Source organism: Haemaphysalis longicornis, unplaced genomic scaffold, assembly GCF_048455015.1.
Source record: "Haemaphysalis longicornis isolate Haplotype H1 unplaced genomic scaffold, Haemaphysalis longicornis Haplotype H1 scaffold_3, whole genome shotgun sequence".
NCBI classification, from domain to species: domain Eukaryota; kingdom Metazoa; phylum Arthropoda; class Arachnida; order Ixodida; family Ixodidae; genus Haemaphysalis; species Haemaphysalis longicornis.
The window spans coordinates 150,927,475-150,947,162 of NW_027526335.1; the positions used below are offsets into that span (position 1 = coordinate 150,927,475).

Below are 19,688 nucleotides of genomic sequence, written 5' to 3' on the forward strand. Positions count from 1 at the left end.
CCAAACACAAATAAGTGTACGGCGTATGCGGTAGGGATATGGGCGAAAAGTAGAGAAATGACCCCGAAATAGCAGTGCAGGACGTTTGTATGCATGTCTGTTCCTTCGCATCACGCCAAAACTATATCTTGTAGAACCCCCAAGTCTTTTAAGGCTTCGCCTAGTTTTGCCCATGAACACCTCTTCAAAAAAAAAAAATCGGGGAAGCCTGCACTGACGCGTAGACTTGAATGGCGCCGCTGTTGTAGGTGAGCACTGCCGGACACGTGATTAAGTTTCAGTATTATTGTTTATTTAAATAGTTGTGGCGAAAGTAATCGTCCTCATATGCATCAAAGAGGTCGTCGTATTGTTCGCGGTGAGGGGAGGGTGCAAAGCCATCCTCAGCTTTGTATACTTCCACCGGCTCAATGTGCGACGATTCCACTAAGTCACGCAAGGTTTGAACCATAGCGAAGCTGCAGGATTTTTTTATACGTGAGCACTGAAGGACACATCACCACTCATTGTTACAAGTTCGAAATTATTTATTTACATGTTCCGTCATTGGGTTTCTTGGTGCTGTAGTAGTAATCGTCTTATGCATCGATATCGTCGTGTACCTCATGCAAAGCACAACATGTGCGACAACACTTGACGACAGCGCTGGAGTTCTTTTGTTTTTGCTAAAGCCACTGTGCGAGCCGGAGACTTAGCGGTAGCCGCGAGGCCTGCGCTCACAAGCGCTCGGATTTTTTTCGCTCCCCGTGGTTTTTGCCGTTTTTTTTTGCTAAAGCCACTACGCGTGCTGCGATGCTCGGCGGTCGCCGCGAGGCACGCGCTCACGACGCTGTGCATTTTCTTGGTATTTTTGTGTGCAACACTTAATTTGCGGTTGTACAACCACTCTGTTGTTAACATACCCGCAGAATAGCCCCCACGAATGCGAAACCCTCCCCGTCACGCGAGGCACTCACACCCTCGTGCTTTACATGGCTGCAGGTACATGGTACAAGAAAGCACGGGCAGCGGATGGTCCGAGTCCCTCATCCACATCACTGGCTGCGAACGTCAGGACTCGTCGCTGTTCACCTGCCGAGCTCAAAATGCGTACGGTACCGACGAGACAAGCTTTCAAGTTATCGTACAAGGTTTGTGCTATTCAGCAGTTTCATTACGACCAACTACTCAGTGGTATACCGAAACTAACGTGAACATTTCTGCGAAATCGAAGGTCTGACAGTGTTGTCCATACGAAGACTGCTGGTGGGTTTAATACGGCTCTGCTGAGTGAATTTTGGTTTTATCTTTACCACAGGCGTGGCTTTCAGTGCGCCAGTGATAGTGCATCGTTGCGCTCTAACCGTTTTGAGTTACTGGGGGAGTTCATATACCAGTTCATTTCAAAGTGTAATGAAGCGAGTGAAGCCGTAGTCAGTGTCTATTACAACGAATACACGCGCGACTGCTTTAGAAAGACGAACCTTATTTTGGCTTAAACGTGGTATTGCTCATATCGCATGTATTGCTCATATGTCATGCTGCGAGGCGTAATAAATGTGAGGCAAGGTTTCTTGGCGGAATAATTAGGCACGGACTTACAATGTAACAAATACTTTTGGTTGTTCTCTTTGGTGCGTAAAGAGAGAGAAATATCTTTATTGGGAGAGGTTGGTGATCCTAGGCGCCGGCCAGGAAAAGTTATATTTTTTAGTTAAGAAGCCCAACATATAGCATGAAAATTGATGTCCGGCATTTGTGTCACGACTTAATCAGCCCTTTTATGCCACCAAGATTGCTCGAATCTAAAAAAAGAAAGTTTTCGACAAATGCAAACGTTCAGCCGAGTAATACTGGGGCTTACGTAGTTTTGGAAAACATCGGTTCTATACTTGGAGAGTGTATACACCCTACAGTATTTTTGTCGTGTGAAATACGGGTGCCCGCAAAACATTGTCATACTCACTGTGAGCGGCGATTTTTAGCTTGGGCGAGCGGCTCTCCCACGCTAAATAAATCAGGCCACGCGGGATTTGGCGGCATTTTTGGATTCTTCCGGATACCTGCACTGCTCGACAAATGTACCTACACGTACATTAATTTTGTGGCGTCGGTATAAGTACATTGTCCTGTTGGAGGCGATAAGCAAAAATGACCGTGTGTTCGAGATTTCGGCGCACTATAAAGGTCCCCGGGCGGTCAAAAGTATTCCGGAGCCCTTCATCACGGCGTGCCACATGACCTATGCTGTTTCGCTGCTTTAAATTTCATAATCAGTCAATGAATATTGTCATGATACGCCTCAAATTTGGGATGCTTCCCTGAAAACTGCATTAATCATTACGTACAGGTATCCTAACGACAAATTGTGGATTGTTCGGTGGTAGCATGCAGTTTTACAAAACAGGGAAAGTGCGACTGTAGTGCTGTCATTACAGCCTGTGTCGGAATCATTATTTATGCCACCCCGGTAATGCTTCAAAAAATATGACCATATTTAAATGGATGGCGGGTAGAACTAAGAACGAATAAATTAAAGGATAACTGCGCAGTAAATGTAGGCAAGACTTTTGCTTTAATGTACAAGGAGCACAATCAACCAACGTATTGATAGGAAACGAAAGAACGCGGGCGAACTGTTTTACAACCGATCGGTCTTACCAAAATTAAAACAGGTACAGGTTGGGTACGGAACCCACATTTATGTGCAACCGACCATGGATACTATCTAAATGGCACGAACATCAATAAATTGGCGAAAGTTCAGTGCCTTTCAAAAATATCAAATTCAGAGCAGATCGCTTTTCAAAGGGTCAATGCAGGGCCGAACGATTTTTATCACGTCCAATGGTCGTCTGTTTCATTGAGAGGGTCACGGAAACGCGATACTTGTTGCTCGTACCAAGGCAAATCGAAGAGGGCGCAAGAGGGGGAAATATAAGTTGGATCTCTGCTTCAGAATGAGCACGTGCGCAGAAATGACAGAATGGGCGAGAAATGCGATAAAGAAAACTTGGGGTGCAAACATTGTCGATAAAGGAAGCATTATATCCGATATTTGATGGATAAATCAATATTTGATGGATAAATGGTTTTGGGATCGGCTGGTTAGATTGCTTCTCTGGATGCGCTCTCGCAGGTTGCTGCGTATATAGGGACGCCTCAAATCTCGTCGCCTCGGCTGACATTAGGTTCCATACAAACGCTGACCCTGGTCATATAGCGGTAGTGTTTGATGCACGAACGAATCAGGATCACAGGATGTTGTCTGGTGTGAAGACGCGAAGACTGATTTCATGTCAGTAAGAACTAGAGCTGTGCATAGGCCATAAATTTGGGCCCGAGCCCTGCCCGGGCCCTGTGCTTATCGCAGTAGGCCCGGCTCTACCCGACTAAAAAGGCCGACGTGCCGGGCCGGGCCACCTTAACCTTATGGCCCGGGCCCGGCCCTGACCGGCTGCGTGTTTCCAACCCGAATACCGTAAGGCCCGCGCCTGATTGGGGCACTTTTGGAAGCGAAAACTACCTAAAGGCGGTAAAATGCATCCTAAGGGAAATGATAACAGGCAAGACCAACATTAAACGGCCAAAACAACCCCAATTAAACATAACAATCATGCACATATCCCTACCACAGCTGTCCTTCGCTCAGCTACATAGGAAAGAATTGAAACCGACATAAAGGTGACCCAACCGCCCAACTTAAAAAAAAAGATGAACCAAAAACCCCCCAAACCACGGCCAAATTCACGATAACATTGTAAAATATTCAAGAAAAGTGGCCGGAACAGAAATAACCCAAACCACTGAAAAGTAAAAACAAAGAGCTGGAGCTCACCTAAAGGGAACAGAACCACCCGCCATTTTGTGTAGAATTTCATAATGTGCCATAATGAAATAAAACAAGCAATTAAAAATAGAATGGCACCTTGGGCATTTGAACCTGTTTCTTGCGATTGCTATCCACAAATGAAACCTGTATGCCAGGGGACCAGCCGGTTAAGGTTTGTTTAAACAGGGTGTGTACTTGCTTCGTTGTTTCGTCCGTATACGTTTCCATTTCTCAAGAGTATATATGGCAGTCGGACTCGGTCCATGCTTTTTATTGAGACGCTAAGTACACGCATGCATTTATGCACATTTTATCGTTGCCGCTTCACTACGTTCTATACCGACTCATATTGCTTATCTGTAAAGTTTTAATCATATTAAGTCTTACTGTTTAGGTGGCTGTTGGCGCATTTACACCACCTCACTCCGCTGTTGCGCTTTTCCTTCCTTCTTCGTCTGCCGGCCACGACATCCGAGGACACAGGCAACTTCCTACCACCAGCTACGCTCGCCACGATGTTATCCCGAAGAAAGAAAGAGCCAAACGACAGTTGAATTGTCACGTCAGTCTTTGACAGCTTCACTTTTGTTGCCTCAGAGAAGGAAGCGCAACTCCGAATAGGGCACAGCTACAGAAAACAGATGGAGACGCAGGTTTCTCTACCAGCGTTGGCTGTTCAAAGTGTTCCATCGTGAAGATTTGTTTTCCCCCAAACTGAGAGGTTTATTCTGGTCACGCTGACTTGTCATTCGTTGCACATCCCTAGGCGGTGTGTCGCTGAGACGCATGCGTTGCTCAGTTTATCCCGGACATGCAGTTGCAGATCTCTCACACTTACCAGCTTGCCATACGCCCACATGTTCCTCAGGGCCTAACGATAAGTCCCGTGGAATGTAAAAGGAAACCTGACCCGTGCTTTTACCGCGTCAGCAACATATAGTTTCGGTGATAATCACTCTGCCGGGCCAGCCCGGGCCGTCAAGACGGCCCGGCCCGTTCGAAGCATTTACATTTCGGCCCGAGTCCGGCTGGGGCCGGGGTGATAATTAAGCCGGGCGGCACGAGGTCCTTCACACCTCTAGTAAGAACCAACCATGTAGATATATTTTACGCATTTGAACGTGCGTTAAGGCAAATGATTGTTTTTCTTCATTGCAGGTTCTAGATTTTGTGTTCTAAAATATACAGCGCGAGAGCTCCTCCTTGTATGTTGTTCTTTTCCCGCACCAATTTAGTGGATTGGGAGCGCGTGTCATGTCCTTTTCTGTTTCGTCCTGTTGTCCTTGTGCTATTAGATCCTGAATGAACCAAATGGAGTGTATGTCTGCAGTGTTCCATAATATTACATGGGAGAGGCAACACGCATGATATACTCCTTGAGATGAAGTAAAAGAAGCCGATCTTTACGCAGATGCTCTTGTTGCAACGTCAGCGTATCCTTTCAGCGTATCCTTTCTTCTTGTACTCAACAGAGGCCCCAGACAAGCCTCGAGGCCTGGAGGTGACGCAGTCGGCAAGCCGATCCGTGACGCTCGCTTGGCTGCCGCCTTACTCGGGGAACAGCCCGGTGCTTGAGTACGTGCTTGAGCACAAAAACCTTGCTGGTGAGCCAACAACTTACAAAACGCAAAAAGGTGCCACCAAAATACGTCTCAGTTGTACCAAGCAAAGAAACGCGGTTCCTTTTCAAAATATTTTGGTGCCATTGCTGTGAAATATCTTTCTTTTTGCGCAATCAAGAAAAAGCAGCCGCATCAAAATGGCAACAGATACCGCTTAAGCTGTTGTTGTTTTGCCTGACCAATGAATGGGGCATCTCCGCAACATCTTCGCGATGGTCTGTTAGTTTTCGCGTAGCTCTCTAACCAGAAGGAGCGTTAGCGGAGCGGAGAACGACAGAGTGGAGACAGCGCCGAGAGAGACTTCGGAACGCTGGTCATGTGGCCATGGAGACCAATGAGACTTCAGAAATGAAATGCGTAGAAGATGGGCCGTGTTCCAGGGCCTTCTAAAGAGCAACAAATTGGCTTCGATAGCTCAGCCGAAGCCAAGGAAGCCTTAGTGACTAAGTGAGAGAATAAAAATTGACTTCACGGGGGCCGTAGTGTTCCCGAAACGTCAATACTTATTCAGTGACTTGGTGAGTGACTTGCGTTTTGTCTTTTCTCTCATGCTACGCCAATAAACGGTGTGCTGTCCAAGGATAGACTTCACCAACGAACTCTTGAGTATGTGTCGTCAAAGAATATGTAAAAAATCGTTTGGGAGAACAGGTCAGTAATGTATATGTAAGCAAAAAAACACGAAAAGCGAGGTATTTGCCCTATAATTGATGTATGTGGTACGACCTCTCCTTTTCGCGGTAGAGAGCAGCCGCCCCGAATGAACGCAAGCAGGCGCCGCTATTTTCTTCTTTGTTGCCTAAAAATATTGCTCGTTATGGTAACTCGGACCCAAACAGATCGGTGATTTTTCAAAGGACTGAATATTTTTAGCCGCAATAAATGCATGTCGTGTCTGTAGCGGGTGATAGTTTTGTTCGCCCGGAGATCTAACGGGGATCTACCTTTGAGAGAATTGGAATGCAATGGAATAGATATGCACATAAAATCGTAGAGTATGGGTGAAGAAATGCTAAACAATTTAAAATGTGTGCGCATTTCCGGTAGAGAGAGAGAGAGAGAGAGAGAGAGAGAGAGAGAGAGAGAGAGAGAGAGAGAGAGAGAGAGAGAGAGAGAGAGAGAGAAAGAGAGAGAGAGAGAGAGAGAGAGAGAGAGAGAGAGAGAGATTAGTGTGTACTGGTGAGGTTCGCCCGTACAACGCTAGTGTAGCAAGCTATAGGTGCCTTTGCTATAGCAAACGCACCTAGCTTGCTACACCAGCGTTCTGGGTGGAAATGTTGCCTTGAGAAAGAGAAGGACGTGCGGACGTATTTACCCAACTCACATCCAAATCGTGGCATGCGTGAAATTAACACGGTGCAAATAACTGAACAGTTATAATTCTATTACAATGGTTAACGAAACAGAAACTCTCCCCCTAGTCCATCCTTAACTTCGCCTTTTTGCAGCGAAGAGAGAGATATTAACTTGAATGTGGATCTACTTCGAAGGGAGGGTGGAACTCCTTCTCATCAGGTTGCGGCCGGAACCCGCGCTCCCCAGCGGTGGCGATAAAAAAAAAAAATTAGCCGCGCATCTTCTCGGGTCCCTGTAAGTGTCGCCAAAAGACGATAGTCTGCTCCCGCCACAGCTCGTAACTGCCTGCCCTGTCTGATCCGCCTACCTCAACCCTGTTCGCCTTCTGTTTTGAGCTACCCATTCATTTGTAGAGTTCAACTTTGCCGCGTTCGTACTGCTGGCATGGCATCTATTGAGGCTGTTGAGGTTTGGCGCTCGGGACATGAGCGAGGGGCTCAGGCGCTTGCCTTGTCGATATTTTGTGGTTAAAAAATATTTTTCAGCGCGTTTTTTTAATCTGCTATCGCAAAAAAGAGTACACATATATCTTGATTTAAAAAAATATTGCAAATCTCGGTGATGTATTCACGTTCTTCCTGAAATAAGCATAATTTATTCTTTTTGCTGAACAATGTTGACAAATGTGGAGAACCTTTCTAGGCTCATTAGGTTGAAAATGTTTTGCTTATTTAACAATCTCGTTCAAAAATTCTTGCAACTTGGGCGGGCGGCATTGTCGAAGGACAGACAGATGGAGAGATGGCAGAAAAACGGATGGCACATGACAGATGACAGATGGCAGAAAAACGGAGAGATGGACAGACAGACAGACAGACAGACAGAAAGAAAGAAAGACAGACAGACAGACAGACGAAACTTTTTTCGTTTGAGTAGCGCAAAAAAACTGTCGTCTTTAAAGTACAAGCTTTAATGTCTCGGCAGGTGTTATTACCGTGCTTTACCTGGCCGTTTTATTTTTCACGCTCCTCTCTCTGCCGAGGTTCCTGGGAATACGACACTCACGTATCTGCTGTAAAGGAACCCATGGAGCTGTCACAACTGGTGACGGGACTGCGGCCGGCCACCAGTTACGAGTTCAGGATTCGAGCGGGTAACGCCTTCGGTCTGAGCGACCATAGCGACCCGCTCATAGTCACCACGGACCAAGAAGGTACTGTTCTGCGTAGAGGCTTGTGCCATTGATTCGGGCGGGCATAATGGTTTTTTAAGGAATTGAAGTAAGTCGATCAGGGGCATTTCAGTTTGGCAGTCATGCAGGTACACGGATGAGGATTCAGTGAAAAAACCCAAGAAAATAATAATATAGCTGGATTGTGAGCAAGAAACAGATCACCTGTTGCTTTAGGAATCTTCCCTCCTTTTGCAAATTTTTGTGTGAGGGTACAAGACCAGAAGAGCCCGTACCACTAGATTGTTCCTCAATGCCCGAGGAGTTCCAAATCCTAGTTTACATCACATTCTCAAAATCTCCGTATCTTGAATAGGCAAATTAATAACTAATAACGCTAAAAATAGCGCAAAGGTTGGGAAGTGGCCATGTTTTTCCGACATGCATGCACGCTGCGTTTTCTATTATGGTGGCATATATAGATTGCCCCTGTAGAGCTTTACTTTCACAATGCTTGTTGAATGTATACGCGTGTTACACTTCTTTCACATGAAGTGGGGCACACCTTTGAATATATATTACCTAGATACATTGTTTTACAACGTCGGTGCTTTAGATGAACGTACGCGCCAGTCAGAGCTGAAATACGGAGCAATACTCCACCAGACGCATTTTATTGTGGAAACAAAATTTACGCTTACATGGGATGGTGAGAAACATGCATTAACGCGACCATGATCTGAAAGTAAAGGATTTGCTATATGTATACACTTATGTCGAATAGCGTGACCCCACGAACTGCTGTCATCGCAGTTTGAAAGTCTCGGAAGTAGCACAAAATTAGTTTCACACGTATCAGCCAAAATGCTACAAACACGTACTAGGATACGCAGTTAAAGTGGTGGTACAAGCGCCCACTTGGAGAAGGAAGCTACGTCTGGAGAGAGGAGTCATTTCACAGACAACGCAATCACCCGGTGAGCGATCGCTGCAGTTGTGCGCTACGTCTAATCACGTTTGATTACACCCTGAACACTGAACCAATGGCACAGAGCTCAGGGAAAATGATCAACTTTATGTTCTTTCTTTTACACCCAGCTCCGAGTGGTGTGCCACTGGATATCAAGGCGACCGCAACAGGATCTCGTACCGTCTTGGTAACGTGGAAGGTAAACTTGGTTTCATTTTTGTTGTGAGTGAAGCAGGGAAAACCCACACTTCTGAGCGCTATTACTAAGCTACAGTGCTTGTCTCTGTAGCGAAAATGTAGCGGATCCTTAAGCATATGCTCTCGATAGGTGAACTATAGCCCCGCAGCATTGAACTTGGGAGAATGAAACATATATAAAACGCTGGCACTGGCGATTCGTTTGTTGCGATTCGTTTTTATGATTTTGGTTCAAGCCACTCAACGCCTGAGGCCGGATTTAGCTGTCGAGTGAATAAACCCCTTTGCAGTGCCTCAACACATGCACAGTACCACGTTTTTATGCACGGTCAATCGAAACTGGAGGCGCACGCCTTTTTTTTTGCCATTTATTCCGCCCAGGTGTTTCAGACAAGAACGGAGCGCACTCGTTTTCTTCGTGTTTTAATTTTGTGGGAAAAATACATGACCTATATCGGCGCAGATTTGCGTCTTCAATACCTAGAGAGAGAGCCACAGAACAGAGGAAAATTAAACCCATTCCACTCAATGTAAAAGCTATCGGAAGCGCAGATCAGTGTTTCGCCATAATGGGCTGCAGCGCCGTATCCACTAACTGCTACCATCCAATGCAATTCAAATTTCACACCTTCGCAGTGCTCGCGCGCTCCCCTGCTGAAACTGCGCCAGCGGGAGTTCAGTTCTTTTTTTGGTTGCTTTTCCTCCCGCACGTGCCGGCGTTGCACTGCTATTTTTTTTGCTTAGTAAAAACCAACCCAACGAGTGTTCCTAACTAAATGAACGCAGGCGCTGCTGGTTAATTACGTATATTTGGCCTCAAATGCACCTGCAGTTTTTTTGCGCTAACCAACGAGGAGGTGTATGACAAGCGCCAGGGAATCACGAGTTTCGAACGCTAATGACTATATAGACCGCTTGGCTTGCGAAGCCTCTGGTTTAGGCCGTGACGACAGCCGCTACGACGGAATGCCGTCTGACTGTACTTGGGTCCAGCGAGCGAGCTACGACATAATGGCGAGCCCCGAAAGTGCTCTGCACTTAAATCAGGAAGCACACGCAGAGAGCAGGCGACAGTCCGAACGGGAAACGGTAGCGCTTCTTGGCGTAGCAGTCGGCCTAAGCTCGGGAAACGGCGGCTCTTGGCTGCATGGCGTGCCTGTGACCCGGCGTATCAGTGTCAAATAGAGTGCGCTGCGAGTGAAGGGCCGAGTAGGCGGCAAAGGTAGACGAAACGGGATTGGCGGCTCAAATGGATTGGTGGCCAATGACACTGCTGAAGCGAGCGAACGTGATCACTAAAGCCATTTCTACATGGGGCGAATTTCGCCTGCGAATTCGCAGTTGCGGTGCCTGCCGTGCGGCAAAACAAATTATTTTCCTCTTTTCACTCGTGCGACATATTGCCAAATGCTAAGCCGCGTTCAGAAGAGAAGCTGGACTTTTCCAAACATTTGGGAATTCGCCACAGCAACGAGAATAGATCGTTTTGGTGGACGAGTGGCGCCGCAGCTGCGAATTCGCAAGCGAAATTCGCCCCACGTAGAACGGGCTTTAGACGGCTAAATCGCAAATCAGGGTCGGCATCACGGGCGAGGGAGGTGCGAGAAACGCCTATAGTTCACACGCGAAGCTGCATGCAGCACTGTAAAGGCTACATTGTTGTCAGTAGAGCGCCCACTGAGGGCGCCTAACTCAACGTGGAGGGAAGCGAGAGTAGGCGCCTGGGCCTTGCGGTTCCACCTGCCAAAAGAGGAGACTCAAAGATCCTTTCAAAATTTCCTTCACGGTGAGTTAGGCGCTCTCAGTGGGCGCTCTACTGACGACAACGTAACCTCCACAGTTCTGAATTCAGCTTGTGGTATGAACTATAGTTGCGGAACCCTTTAAGCCGGAGCAAGGGGGGCACATAGCGCCGAGCCTCAAGTTCGCTCGAGGGACGGACGAGATGCTCACGTACTCTCAAAGTTCTACTATAAATTAATTTTGTGGTTATAAATCTGCGTTATCAAGCTTTAAAAATTTGTGGACTTCGTTACCTTCTATGTATGTATGTATGTATGTATGTATGTATGTATGTATGTATGTATGTATGCAGGTATGTATATGTATGTATGTATGTATGTATGTATGTATGTATGTATGTATGTATGTATGTATGTATGTATGTATGCAGGTATGTATATGTATGTATGTATGTATGTATGTATGTATGTATGTATGTATGTATGTATGTATGTATGTACGTATGTATGTATGTACGTATGTATGTATGTATGTATGTATGTATGTATGTATGTATGTATGTATGTATGTATGTATGTATGTATGTATGTATGTATGTATGTATGTATGTATGTATGTATGTATGTATGTATGTATGTATGTATGTATGTATGTGTGTATGTATGTATGTGTGTATGTATGTATGCTGCACACTCCAAAGATGAAGAAAATCACGGCAGCGACAGCTGACGCTTTCTTGCATGAATGAGATTCACATCTGGACAATCCCTTAGTTTTCCATCGGAGCGCGGTGCGCTTCAGGAACGAGCGCGATGGCGGCACTGCCGAGAAGTGTACAGCTTGATGGCGCGCGGGATAATAATAGTGTGGAGCTATTTTCTCGCTTTTGAAAGCGGCTTTCATGGGAACCTTATCTGGTTTGGGCAAGGAAGCTTCTGTTTCTTCTCTTGTACGTGCTGTTCACCATCCCCTATAATTAACTAGGTGAGTCTTTGTACCTGATATTCCCAAGCCAGCATTTTCTACGTTCTTTTCTTTTACTTCTCATTAGTCTAGGCGTTAATTATTCGTCTTGCTATTACTTGAGCACGCGCAACATCCCGACACACAAACAGGCCCATCTTGGAGGAGTATAGAAAGTTTATCGGATGTGATATTTGTGCTGTGCGCCAATGCGCTTTTCCTTTTTTATGCATATTAGTTCACAATTCGCGAACCACGTCACAGCGCTGTTTTGATTGAACGCGGTTTTCACCTAGCACTTTTGAAGCACGAATGAGGGCTCGCGGGTTTGATTGCCTTTGCCGATGCTGCGTTTACCTTATCTCGCTCCCATATAATAATGCCTCACTAGTTCGACGCATGTAATTAGATTACTGCAGTATTAAGCATCTGCATGCTTAGGCTTTTTTGGCGTTCAGGTTATTGATCACGCGGCCGTGTCGGAAACGTTTATTTGGGCGATTTCAATATGCGGTTTCCCTCAGACGTTTCAATAACAGTGAAAAGTAATAATTCAAATGCCTGAGCAACCAATAAACAGAATGAACTGGTAAAAATCAAGCGGAGGTTTTGTGCCCGCATGCATAGCCGTTGAAAGTTCTTTCAGAAGAACAAAAAAAAAAACATTGCCTTAGAAATTCTTTCGTATTGTTGTCGTTTTTTCTCAACCTTTAATCTTTATACAGAAAAAAGAATATTAATAAATAAAAATGAAGCAGCCACAAGCACGCGTTTGCGACCTTCTGTGGTACGTCTTGATTAATTTGTACTTTTTTGACACATTTTGAGGCTGATCAGAGAAAAACATTTCTTTTATTCCACTTAACCGTTTAAGAATCTGCGAACTATCTCAGAACTCTTGTGATTCGTTGCCATCTGTCTGAAGAGTGAGAAGGAGCATCGAGGAAATCTCCGAGCCTGCCACTCAGGTATTCGCACAAGGAGCTCACTGGTAGTCATAACTGTGCCCTCTTTATTCGCTCAGTGGTTTAGTCAAATCCTTCCTTTTTCTCACCCGAGTAATGTTCTCATCACTTTTTGCATTTAAAGTATTCTGAATTATGTTACATGCACACACCCCTGAAAATTATTTATAGTGTATTTGTGTCAAACCAGGAAATGCAATTGATATTAACACTGGGTGTCGCTTAGAATGTAGCTTGAACGACAAGTTGAGGACCTTTGGTGCGTCGTAAGTGTAACTGCCTACGGTAAGTCGAAGGCAAAACAATTCACCAGCCTGTTATATAGTGCATAGTCGGAATTACCGTTTAATATAGAAGCTTAACTCAAGATTACATCCCTATTTCATTGCTCTACAGGCAGGAGCAGTGAAATGACGCTAACAACATAGGTGTTATCATGCTACAACATTCGACACACAAATGTAGCTCCGCTGGCGGACTCACTCAAGAGGTCTAGAGTCGAATCATATAAAGTGTAATGATGCACTAATTTCAAATGCGTGGACACCCAAGCACCTGTTGTTAGTTATAATCGAGAAAGCGCGAAATTCTCATTGAGCTGTGCCGCATGTTTTTATTTGGGAGTTTTGGGCTACGACTAATATGTCTGCAGTTTTCTGCGGACAGTGTTCTGAATTTCAGAGATTAAGACAGTCCAGGTTATTTTTCAGAGTTTATGCGTTAGCGTGTTGGCTACAGTCCCGTATGGTATGAACAATGCTGATACGATGTTTGATGCCGCGCAGAGCGACATTGCTCGTGGGGCCTGGTGCACCTTTGGATTTAGTCAGCGTGTGTGTGCTGTATTACCTGACTGTGCCACCAAACGGCCCCCGCAGCTACTACCCAAGTCAGCGCTGTTTCATGAGGCTGTGCGCGTGGCCATTATTTGCCTTGCAGCCTGCTTTTTTGAACTTTATAGCAGGCCCAAGATCAATTACTCTGGCCGACCTCTTCTCGTTTTTCAATAAACATTTACTCTCTCTCTCTCTTTATTATTGTGAACGCATGTGTTACGAAAGGCCTCGCAAACACGTTTGTTTAGGATCCGTTTCACTGCTACAGACGCCTCGGGCACCGACACAGGCTTTTTCGCCCAATTGACGAAGAATTCTCCGGCAATGAAGTATCGACCTAGATGGCTCCTTATGTCCTCGTTTCGTTGTTCTACTTAGCCGCCACTGGACGAAGAGTCTCACGGCACGGTGCAAGGGTACTACGTGGGATACCGCGTAATCGGCAGCGGGCAACGCTATTCATACAAGACCCTCGACGGCAGCGGCGAGCCTGCGGCGCCACCCGTGCGACAGCAGTGCCGCCTGGCGGAGCTACGGCGTCACACGAGTTATGGAATCGTGGTACAAGCCTTCAACTCCAAGGGCGCCGGGCCTGCGTCGGAAGAAGTCGCTGTGCAGACGCTGGACATCGGTGGGTTCTTTCTAGAGAGATGTTGCATGCACTATGATGTATATTGCAACACCACTGGAAACAGACCGGGAACGAAAGCGAAGCGCTTATTATTCGTTTTTCTGGCCCTCTATTTTATGCTCCAGATGTTCCATCGTGTTCATACCGACGTGGGTATGCATTGCTAGTTACGTCAAAGATAACGTTTGCAGTTGTTCGAATGCCGGACACTGGGTGAGGAGCACAACTAATATGGAATGCAGAGAAGTGCAGAAGAAACAAGAAATATATACCTATGTTTCTTTTTTTAGATACTTTGCTTTTGTCAGTAATGGGGATTTTGTTGCGGAACGTTAACTTCAGGCTTTTCAATGTGCACTTGGCACTGAAGCGTCTTCATAAACGACACGCGCAGTCACAGTTAAGCATAACCAAAAACTATCTGACGGGTTCTGAAAGCTCTCCTTGATTGCAGCTATGTATACCAGCAATTCATGAGGATAAAGCGTTAGGAAATAGATTACGTGGTTACCCTGGTCGTAAAACCTTCATCTGGTGAAAGCTGTTTGATTAAACTGGTACAAACTGAAACGTAAGGTTCTGAAACTTGTCCATTGATACCCAAATGTAACGGGTAGTCCCCAGAAACTCCAATTTATTCTGTGAGATGACGGCACATGGGCGTGCGGAGCACACTGGAGCCAATACATAGGTTCTCCCGGGTTCTCCCGAGAAAGGAAAGAGTGCTGTGTAGCTAAGACATTGAATATCAGCTGCGGTTGGCGCAGGCAATCGTCAGACCGGACAAACCATAAGAAACCCGGAAATAACGACACCACAACGTTCTATTGATTAAAATAAATAATAAACATTTATTATATCTCTCGCTCGCCAAGAAATTAGGCGTTGAGCAATCACGGGCATCTAGCTGTATGATGAACAATCGCATACAAACAGGCTCGCCGTAGGTAATTTGATTGGCTTAAAATCTTCACAGACCAGTAAACCGCTGCCGCAGAACTACATCACTTTAAATCTTGAATCATGGGAAGAGGGAATTTATCCTACGTTATTTTCATCACGTCATGTGCACTAAATCTATTTGCAGATCCTCCGGCGGCTCCACGATTGAAGCTTGTGTCATCGACGTCGTCGTCAATAAACCTCAGTTGGGACGTGTTCAAAGATCAGCCAGTCGACGGTAAGCGCCGCCATTGATTTAGCGTTCACACCGCTCTCGCTGACCGCCATATATCGTGCATCAATAGTGATACACACTAAATGCATAGATAAAGTTGGTGTGCTATAATGTTGAGATTAAAAAAATTTTAAATGCAATGGTCGCTCTAAAATAAATATTGGCGCTTGCCTTCCTACAAAAGTAAGCGTTTTTTGGTTTATGTTTTTTTATCCTAAGTATAACAATAAAAACAAATGAAGTGACAAATTTTGAAGGAACTGACATATCTTAAACGTGTAAATTTGTTATTGAATTGATTCAACCAAGAAATAAAATGTTTATTCTCCAATTATAAAAATAATATTTTGGCATTGGAACTCCAGCAGGTGAAGCTCGCATTACATAAAAGTAAAATATATTTCGCACAACGGGGCGAGCAGTATACAATTAAAATGGTAAAGGACCCAAAGGTTTTATTTTTAAAAATACCAGGCAGACAAAGGTTTAAAACCAAAATCAGTGTACAGTAAACAGAGACTGAATGAACTATTTTTCGTATTTTAAACCCTATAGTAAAGAAAATTGGAGCTTGACACGAGGACGAGTGTTTTCGCAGCCTTGTTACCCGCGAACTCGCCCACCCGGCGAAGTTCTACACGAAGTAATATTTTGTAATCGTCAATTTCTTCAGACTACAGTTCACCTTATTATGCGTTGTCAAGGTGAAGGCTTGAGTATAAAACACAGGCATGTGAAAAGGAAGTATTCGCGCGTAAGAAAACTAAAAAGCACACAGGCGGGCTCAGTTCCTGTGTACGGTATGCCGAAAAACGTTTTTGCGGTATTTGATTTTTCCTCCTTTAATGCACTCCGCGTAGGTGGAGTATAACGATGGTGACGGTAGTAGGCATGTTTGTCCCGAACAAATTCGAATCGATTTGAATGAGAGATACATTAGTCAGCGTCTCTGTTCCAGAAGAGTAGTTGGAAATGCTAGTTTAAAATAGCTCGAAATACTAATTCAAAATAGTTCAAAATACTAGTTCCAGGGTGAAGACTACAATGAACGCATAAAAAAATTTCATGTTAGGCGGACAAGCATGGTTTGGTTACGACATGATTCACAATTAGGGATGTGTTTAAAGTGTAATTTAAACGTAGAATAATGTTTAACGTAGACCGATTCATTCTTTTGGCTATGTATTATGTCGCGGTTGCAAGATATTCACTAAGAGAAAGTTGAGTAACCGAGAATTACATTGACGTTGCTGTACCGGCAAGTCATCTTTTCAAATCGAAGGATTAGTACTCTGAGATAAGCTGTCACATATTTACGATGTTACTTTTTAAACCATACTTGTGTTGAGGTCTAATGGATGAGAATGGTTTTTTCGAAAGTTTGGCTTGTTCAGTAGCTTCCTTGTGAAGCTCTAGCTCACAAGTGCTTTGTACATACGTCGATGCGGCTTGCCATTGAAAAAGCTAGTATATGCGGTGCAATGCGCTTTAGAGTCACTTTAGTGACGTCAGAAATGAGGAGGAGGAACTAACTTCTCTGTGTCCCGTGAAAAAACCTACTGAGGACCGGTGTGCTTCAGGCGACGGCGAGGATGTCTTGGCTCATCGGCGTGTTCCGCCCTCTAGAGAACCCACTGCTAGTAGTTGGAGCAGGACAAGTTCCATGATCGCTTGAAAAAAAGTCGTGTTGGCTCTGAAATAGCACATGTTTGAATATAATAGCGAACAATATCAATACGTGATAACTTGTAACAAGGTTGTTTTTTTTTTGGTCGTATAATCTAGGTAATTGTATTTTGAATGGAAATGTCCGCCGTTAACTGGAAATGTTATTTTCCTTTTGTATCTTTTTCCCATCTTTCTTTGCGTTGCTTTTGGCTGCCTGTTGTGTAATTTAGCTAATACTGATTACCCACCCTAAGATATTGTATAACTGATTGCCAATTACTCGTATTACCTGTTGCTTGTTTTCTTGATCTAATTTATTGTTCGGTAGTATTCATCGAGGGTCCCGTTGCAGTTTTTAACTTTGGAACCATCGTCTGGATAATAATATTACTGTAATAATAGACAGTTTTAGTTGAGCGTACGCACAGAATTGCTCGCGCACGTAGGGGCAGCACAGCGCGCACAGCGAAGTTCTCGCGAAGAACCAGTTTTAGTTGACTGCACGCAGAAGTTGGTGCGTAGATGAACCAGTAGCGCCGAAATGCGCGCTTTGCGTGTCATGCAGCGCCACTGAACGCCAGATTAGCGAACGAAACATGTGGTTGTCGGCCAGCGCCAGACGTAAACCTAGCCAGAAGAAGCCGTAAACCAGTTTGTGGGGAGACGCCGTTCCTTTGGTCCTTTCGTTCACGGCCGAGAGCGACCGGAAAGAAGACGGGAGCGGCCTCGCGCACGGCCCGCTAAGCCCGCAAAACCCGCAACGCAAGAATCCAAAACTTGCGGGCGCACGCAAAGCGCGCGGCTGCCGCTTACGTTCTGCGCATGCGCTCTCGCTCCTCCGCAAGTTACTTGCGCGCGCAGAGCTGCTGCGTTCGCTCAACTAAAACTGTATATTTTTTTGGAATCACAAACAAGCTGAAACTCAAATTGAAGGTTGGTGAAAATGTGCCGTTTGAGCGAAACGAACACAATATTGTCGAAAATTGAAAGGGCGTTTGCTTGCTTTTGCCGTGTTAACGTCCATAACACCAATGTAAAACCTGTTAAACGTACAATGCGCCCAAATGACGAAAACAGAAAGCGCAACCTCCTGCTATGGCGGCTATCTACAAAACAACAGAACCGTTAGTTTTTTCCACCAACCTAATAATTCCGGGCTTTATTTCTCCCTCTACACATTTCAAGACTGGTTCATGAAATCCTCAATGCTGGAAAATGCCATAATATATAAAGCGGTTTATTTCCAAGCTCTTGTGAGGTTTTATGCAGAGCCTGGCAGAAAACTGCGGGCAGGGTGCGCCCTGGGTTTACACATTTACTCATAGTGTAAGGTACGGTTCACGCATCCACCGTCCTAAAAGGGGAAGCTTTTTCTTAATAGATGTTACCTTTCTCTCCGCTCAAAGCACTCAGATTGTAAAAAAATCAGCAATTGCCCGAAAGCTTGTCTTAGACTCCTGGTGTAAAACAGCTTTCTCGCTAAGCTATGCGAATAGCTACGCCGTCATTCAGATGTTAAAGGACGCGCTCAAAAACATCTCAACGGTACTTCTCAGAAATCAGAATTAATTCGCAAGCCGAAGAAAGCGCGGAAAGTATCATTTCTTTTTTGTTGTTTTTCAGGTTACCTTTTGTTCCACAAGCTGCAGTCCGACAGAGTAGGGTCCAACTCAGCATCTCCTGGGATGGCCCCGTGGCCTTCAGTGAAGACGGGTGCTGAGCGGTCGTCGTACGCATATCGCGGGCTTCACTGCGGCCGCAGTTACACATTCTACGCGGTGGCTTTCAACGGTGCTGGCCGTGGACCTCGAAGCAATGCCGTGCTGGCGAAGACCGATGGCTCTGGTATGTACAACAGATTGATCCTGCAGTGTAATGAGCCAGGTTAGGGATTGGGCAAAGTTGGCGAAGCCACTCCCGAAAGAATTCGGCCTAACTAAACGTGAATCTATTGGTGCTAGGTTTGTTAGCCGGGGCTTGTAAATATATTAGGTTATTGTGTTATGCAGTAATGCAGTTACGGGAATCAAGGATTATCGCAAACCGAACAATGTTTTTACGAGAACATTATATGTCATGTTTTCCTTGTGGGAATAAGTGTGACCGAGAGGCCGCTTCGCGTTTATTTTGTATGCGGACTTTAAAAGCCTTGTTTTTTATTTGCCAGCCAATGCCGCTAAAACAAGAAAGCTTAAGCAAGTAGCCGAAGAGTGAGAGAGAGAGAGAAAGTTTATTGAGAGAATTTATGCCGTTATTGTTAGGAGTGGTTTCCCCTTCACCGGCATCGGTGAGCCGTCTTACCATCGCCTACTCTCGTGGGGAGTAGGAGCTGGCCGGAGGGACAGGAGCCGGACAGCAGTCTCTCCCACTGGTCTTGAGTGTTGGTGGTGCGCGGAAAGTGCGTCGAAGTTGCAGCTGTAAGGATATTTTCGCATGGTAATAACAGCCATGGTTGTATTTTTCATACAGTGTGAGCAAGGCGATATCCGAGACCCTATGGCTGGTATTGCACAGCGTTTATTTATCGCCGGGCTCAGATTATATGAACGAACCTACGGCACACAAAACGAGTAGCAGTGAACCGGAACGAAAAGCAACATTTACTTAGGATAATCGAGCAGCGTATCTCTAGCTGCT

General features: G+C 45.2%; 1 protein-coding gene across 1 annotated transcript in view; it reads left to right on the forward strand.

Annotated features, from left to right (window-relative positions):
• The window catches only part of LOC144175475 (cell adhesion molecule Dscam1-like), a 185,688-nt gene that overhangs the window by 143,724 nt on the left and 22,276 nt on the right, over positions 1-19,688 (forward strand). The window contains exons 16-22 of the mRNA XM_077704563.1: positions 982-1,130; positions 5,284-5,415; positions 7,772-7,942; positions 8,999-9,069; positions 13,954-14,206; positions 15,294-15,386; positions 18,675-18,896. Of these exons, the coding sequence (XP_077560689.1) occupies positions 982-1,130; positions 5,284-5,415; positions 7,772-7,942; positions 8,999-9,069; positions 13,954-14,206; positions 15,294-15,386; positions 18,675-18,896 (1,091 nt within the window). The remainder of the gene's footprint in view (positions 1-981; positions 1,131-5,283; positions 5,416-7,771; positions 7,943-8,998; positions 9,070-13,953; positions 14,207-15,293; positions 15,387-18,674; positions 18,897-19,688) is intronic.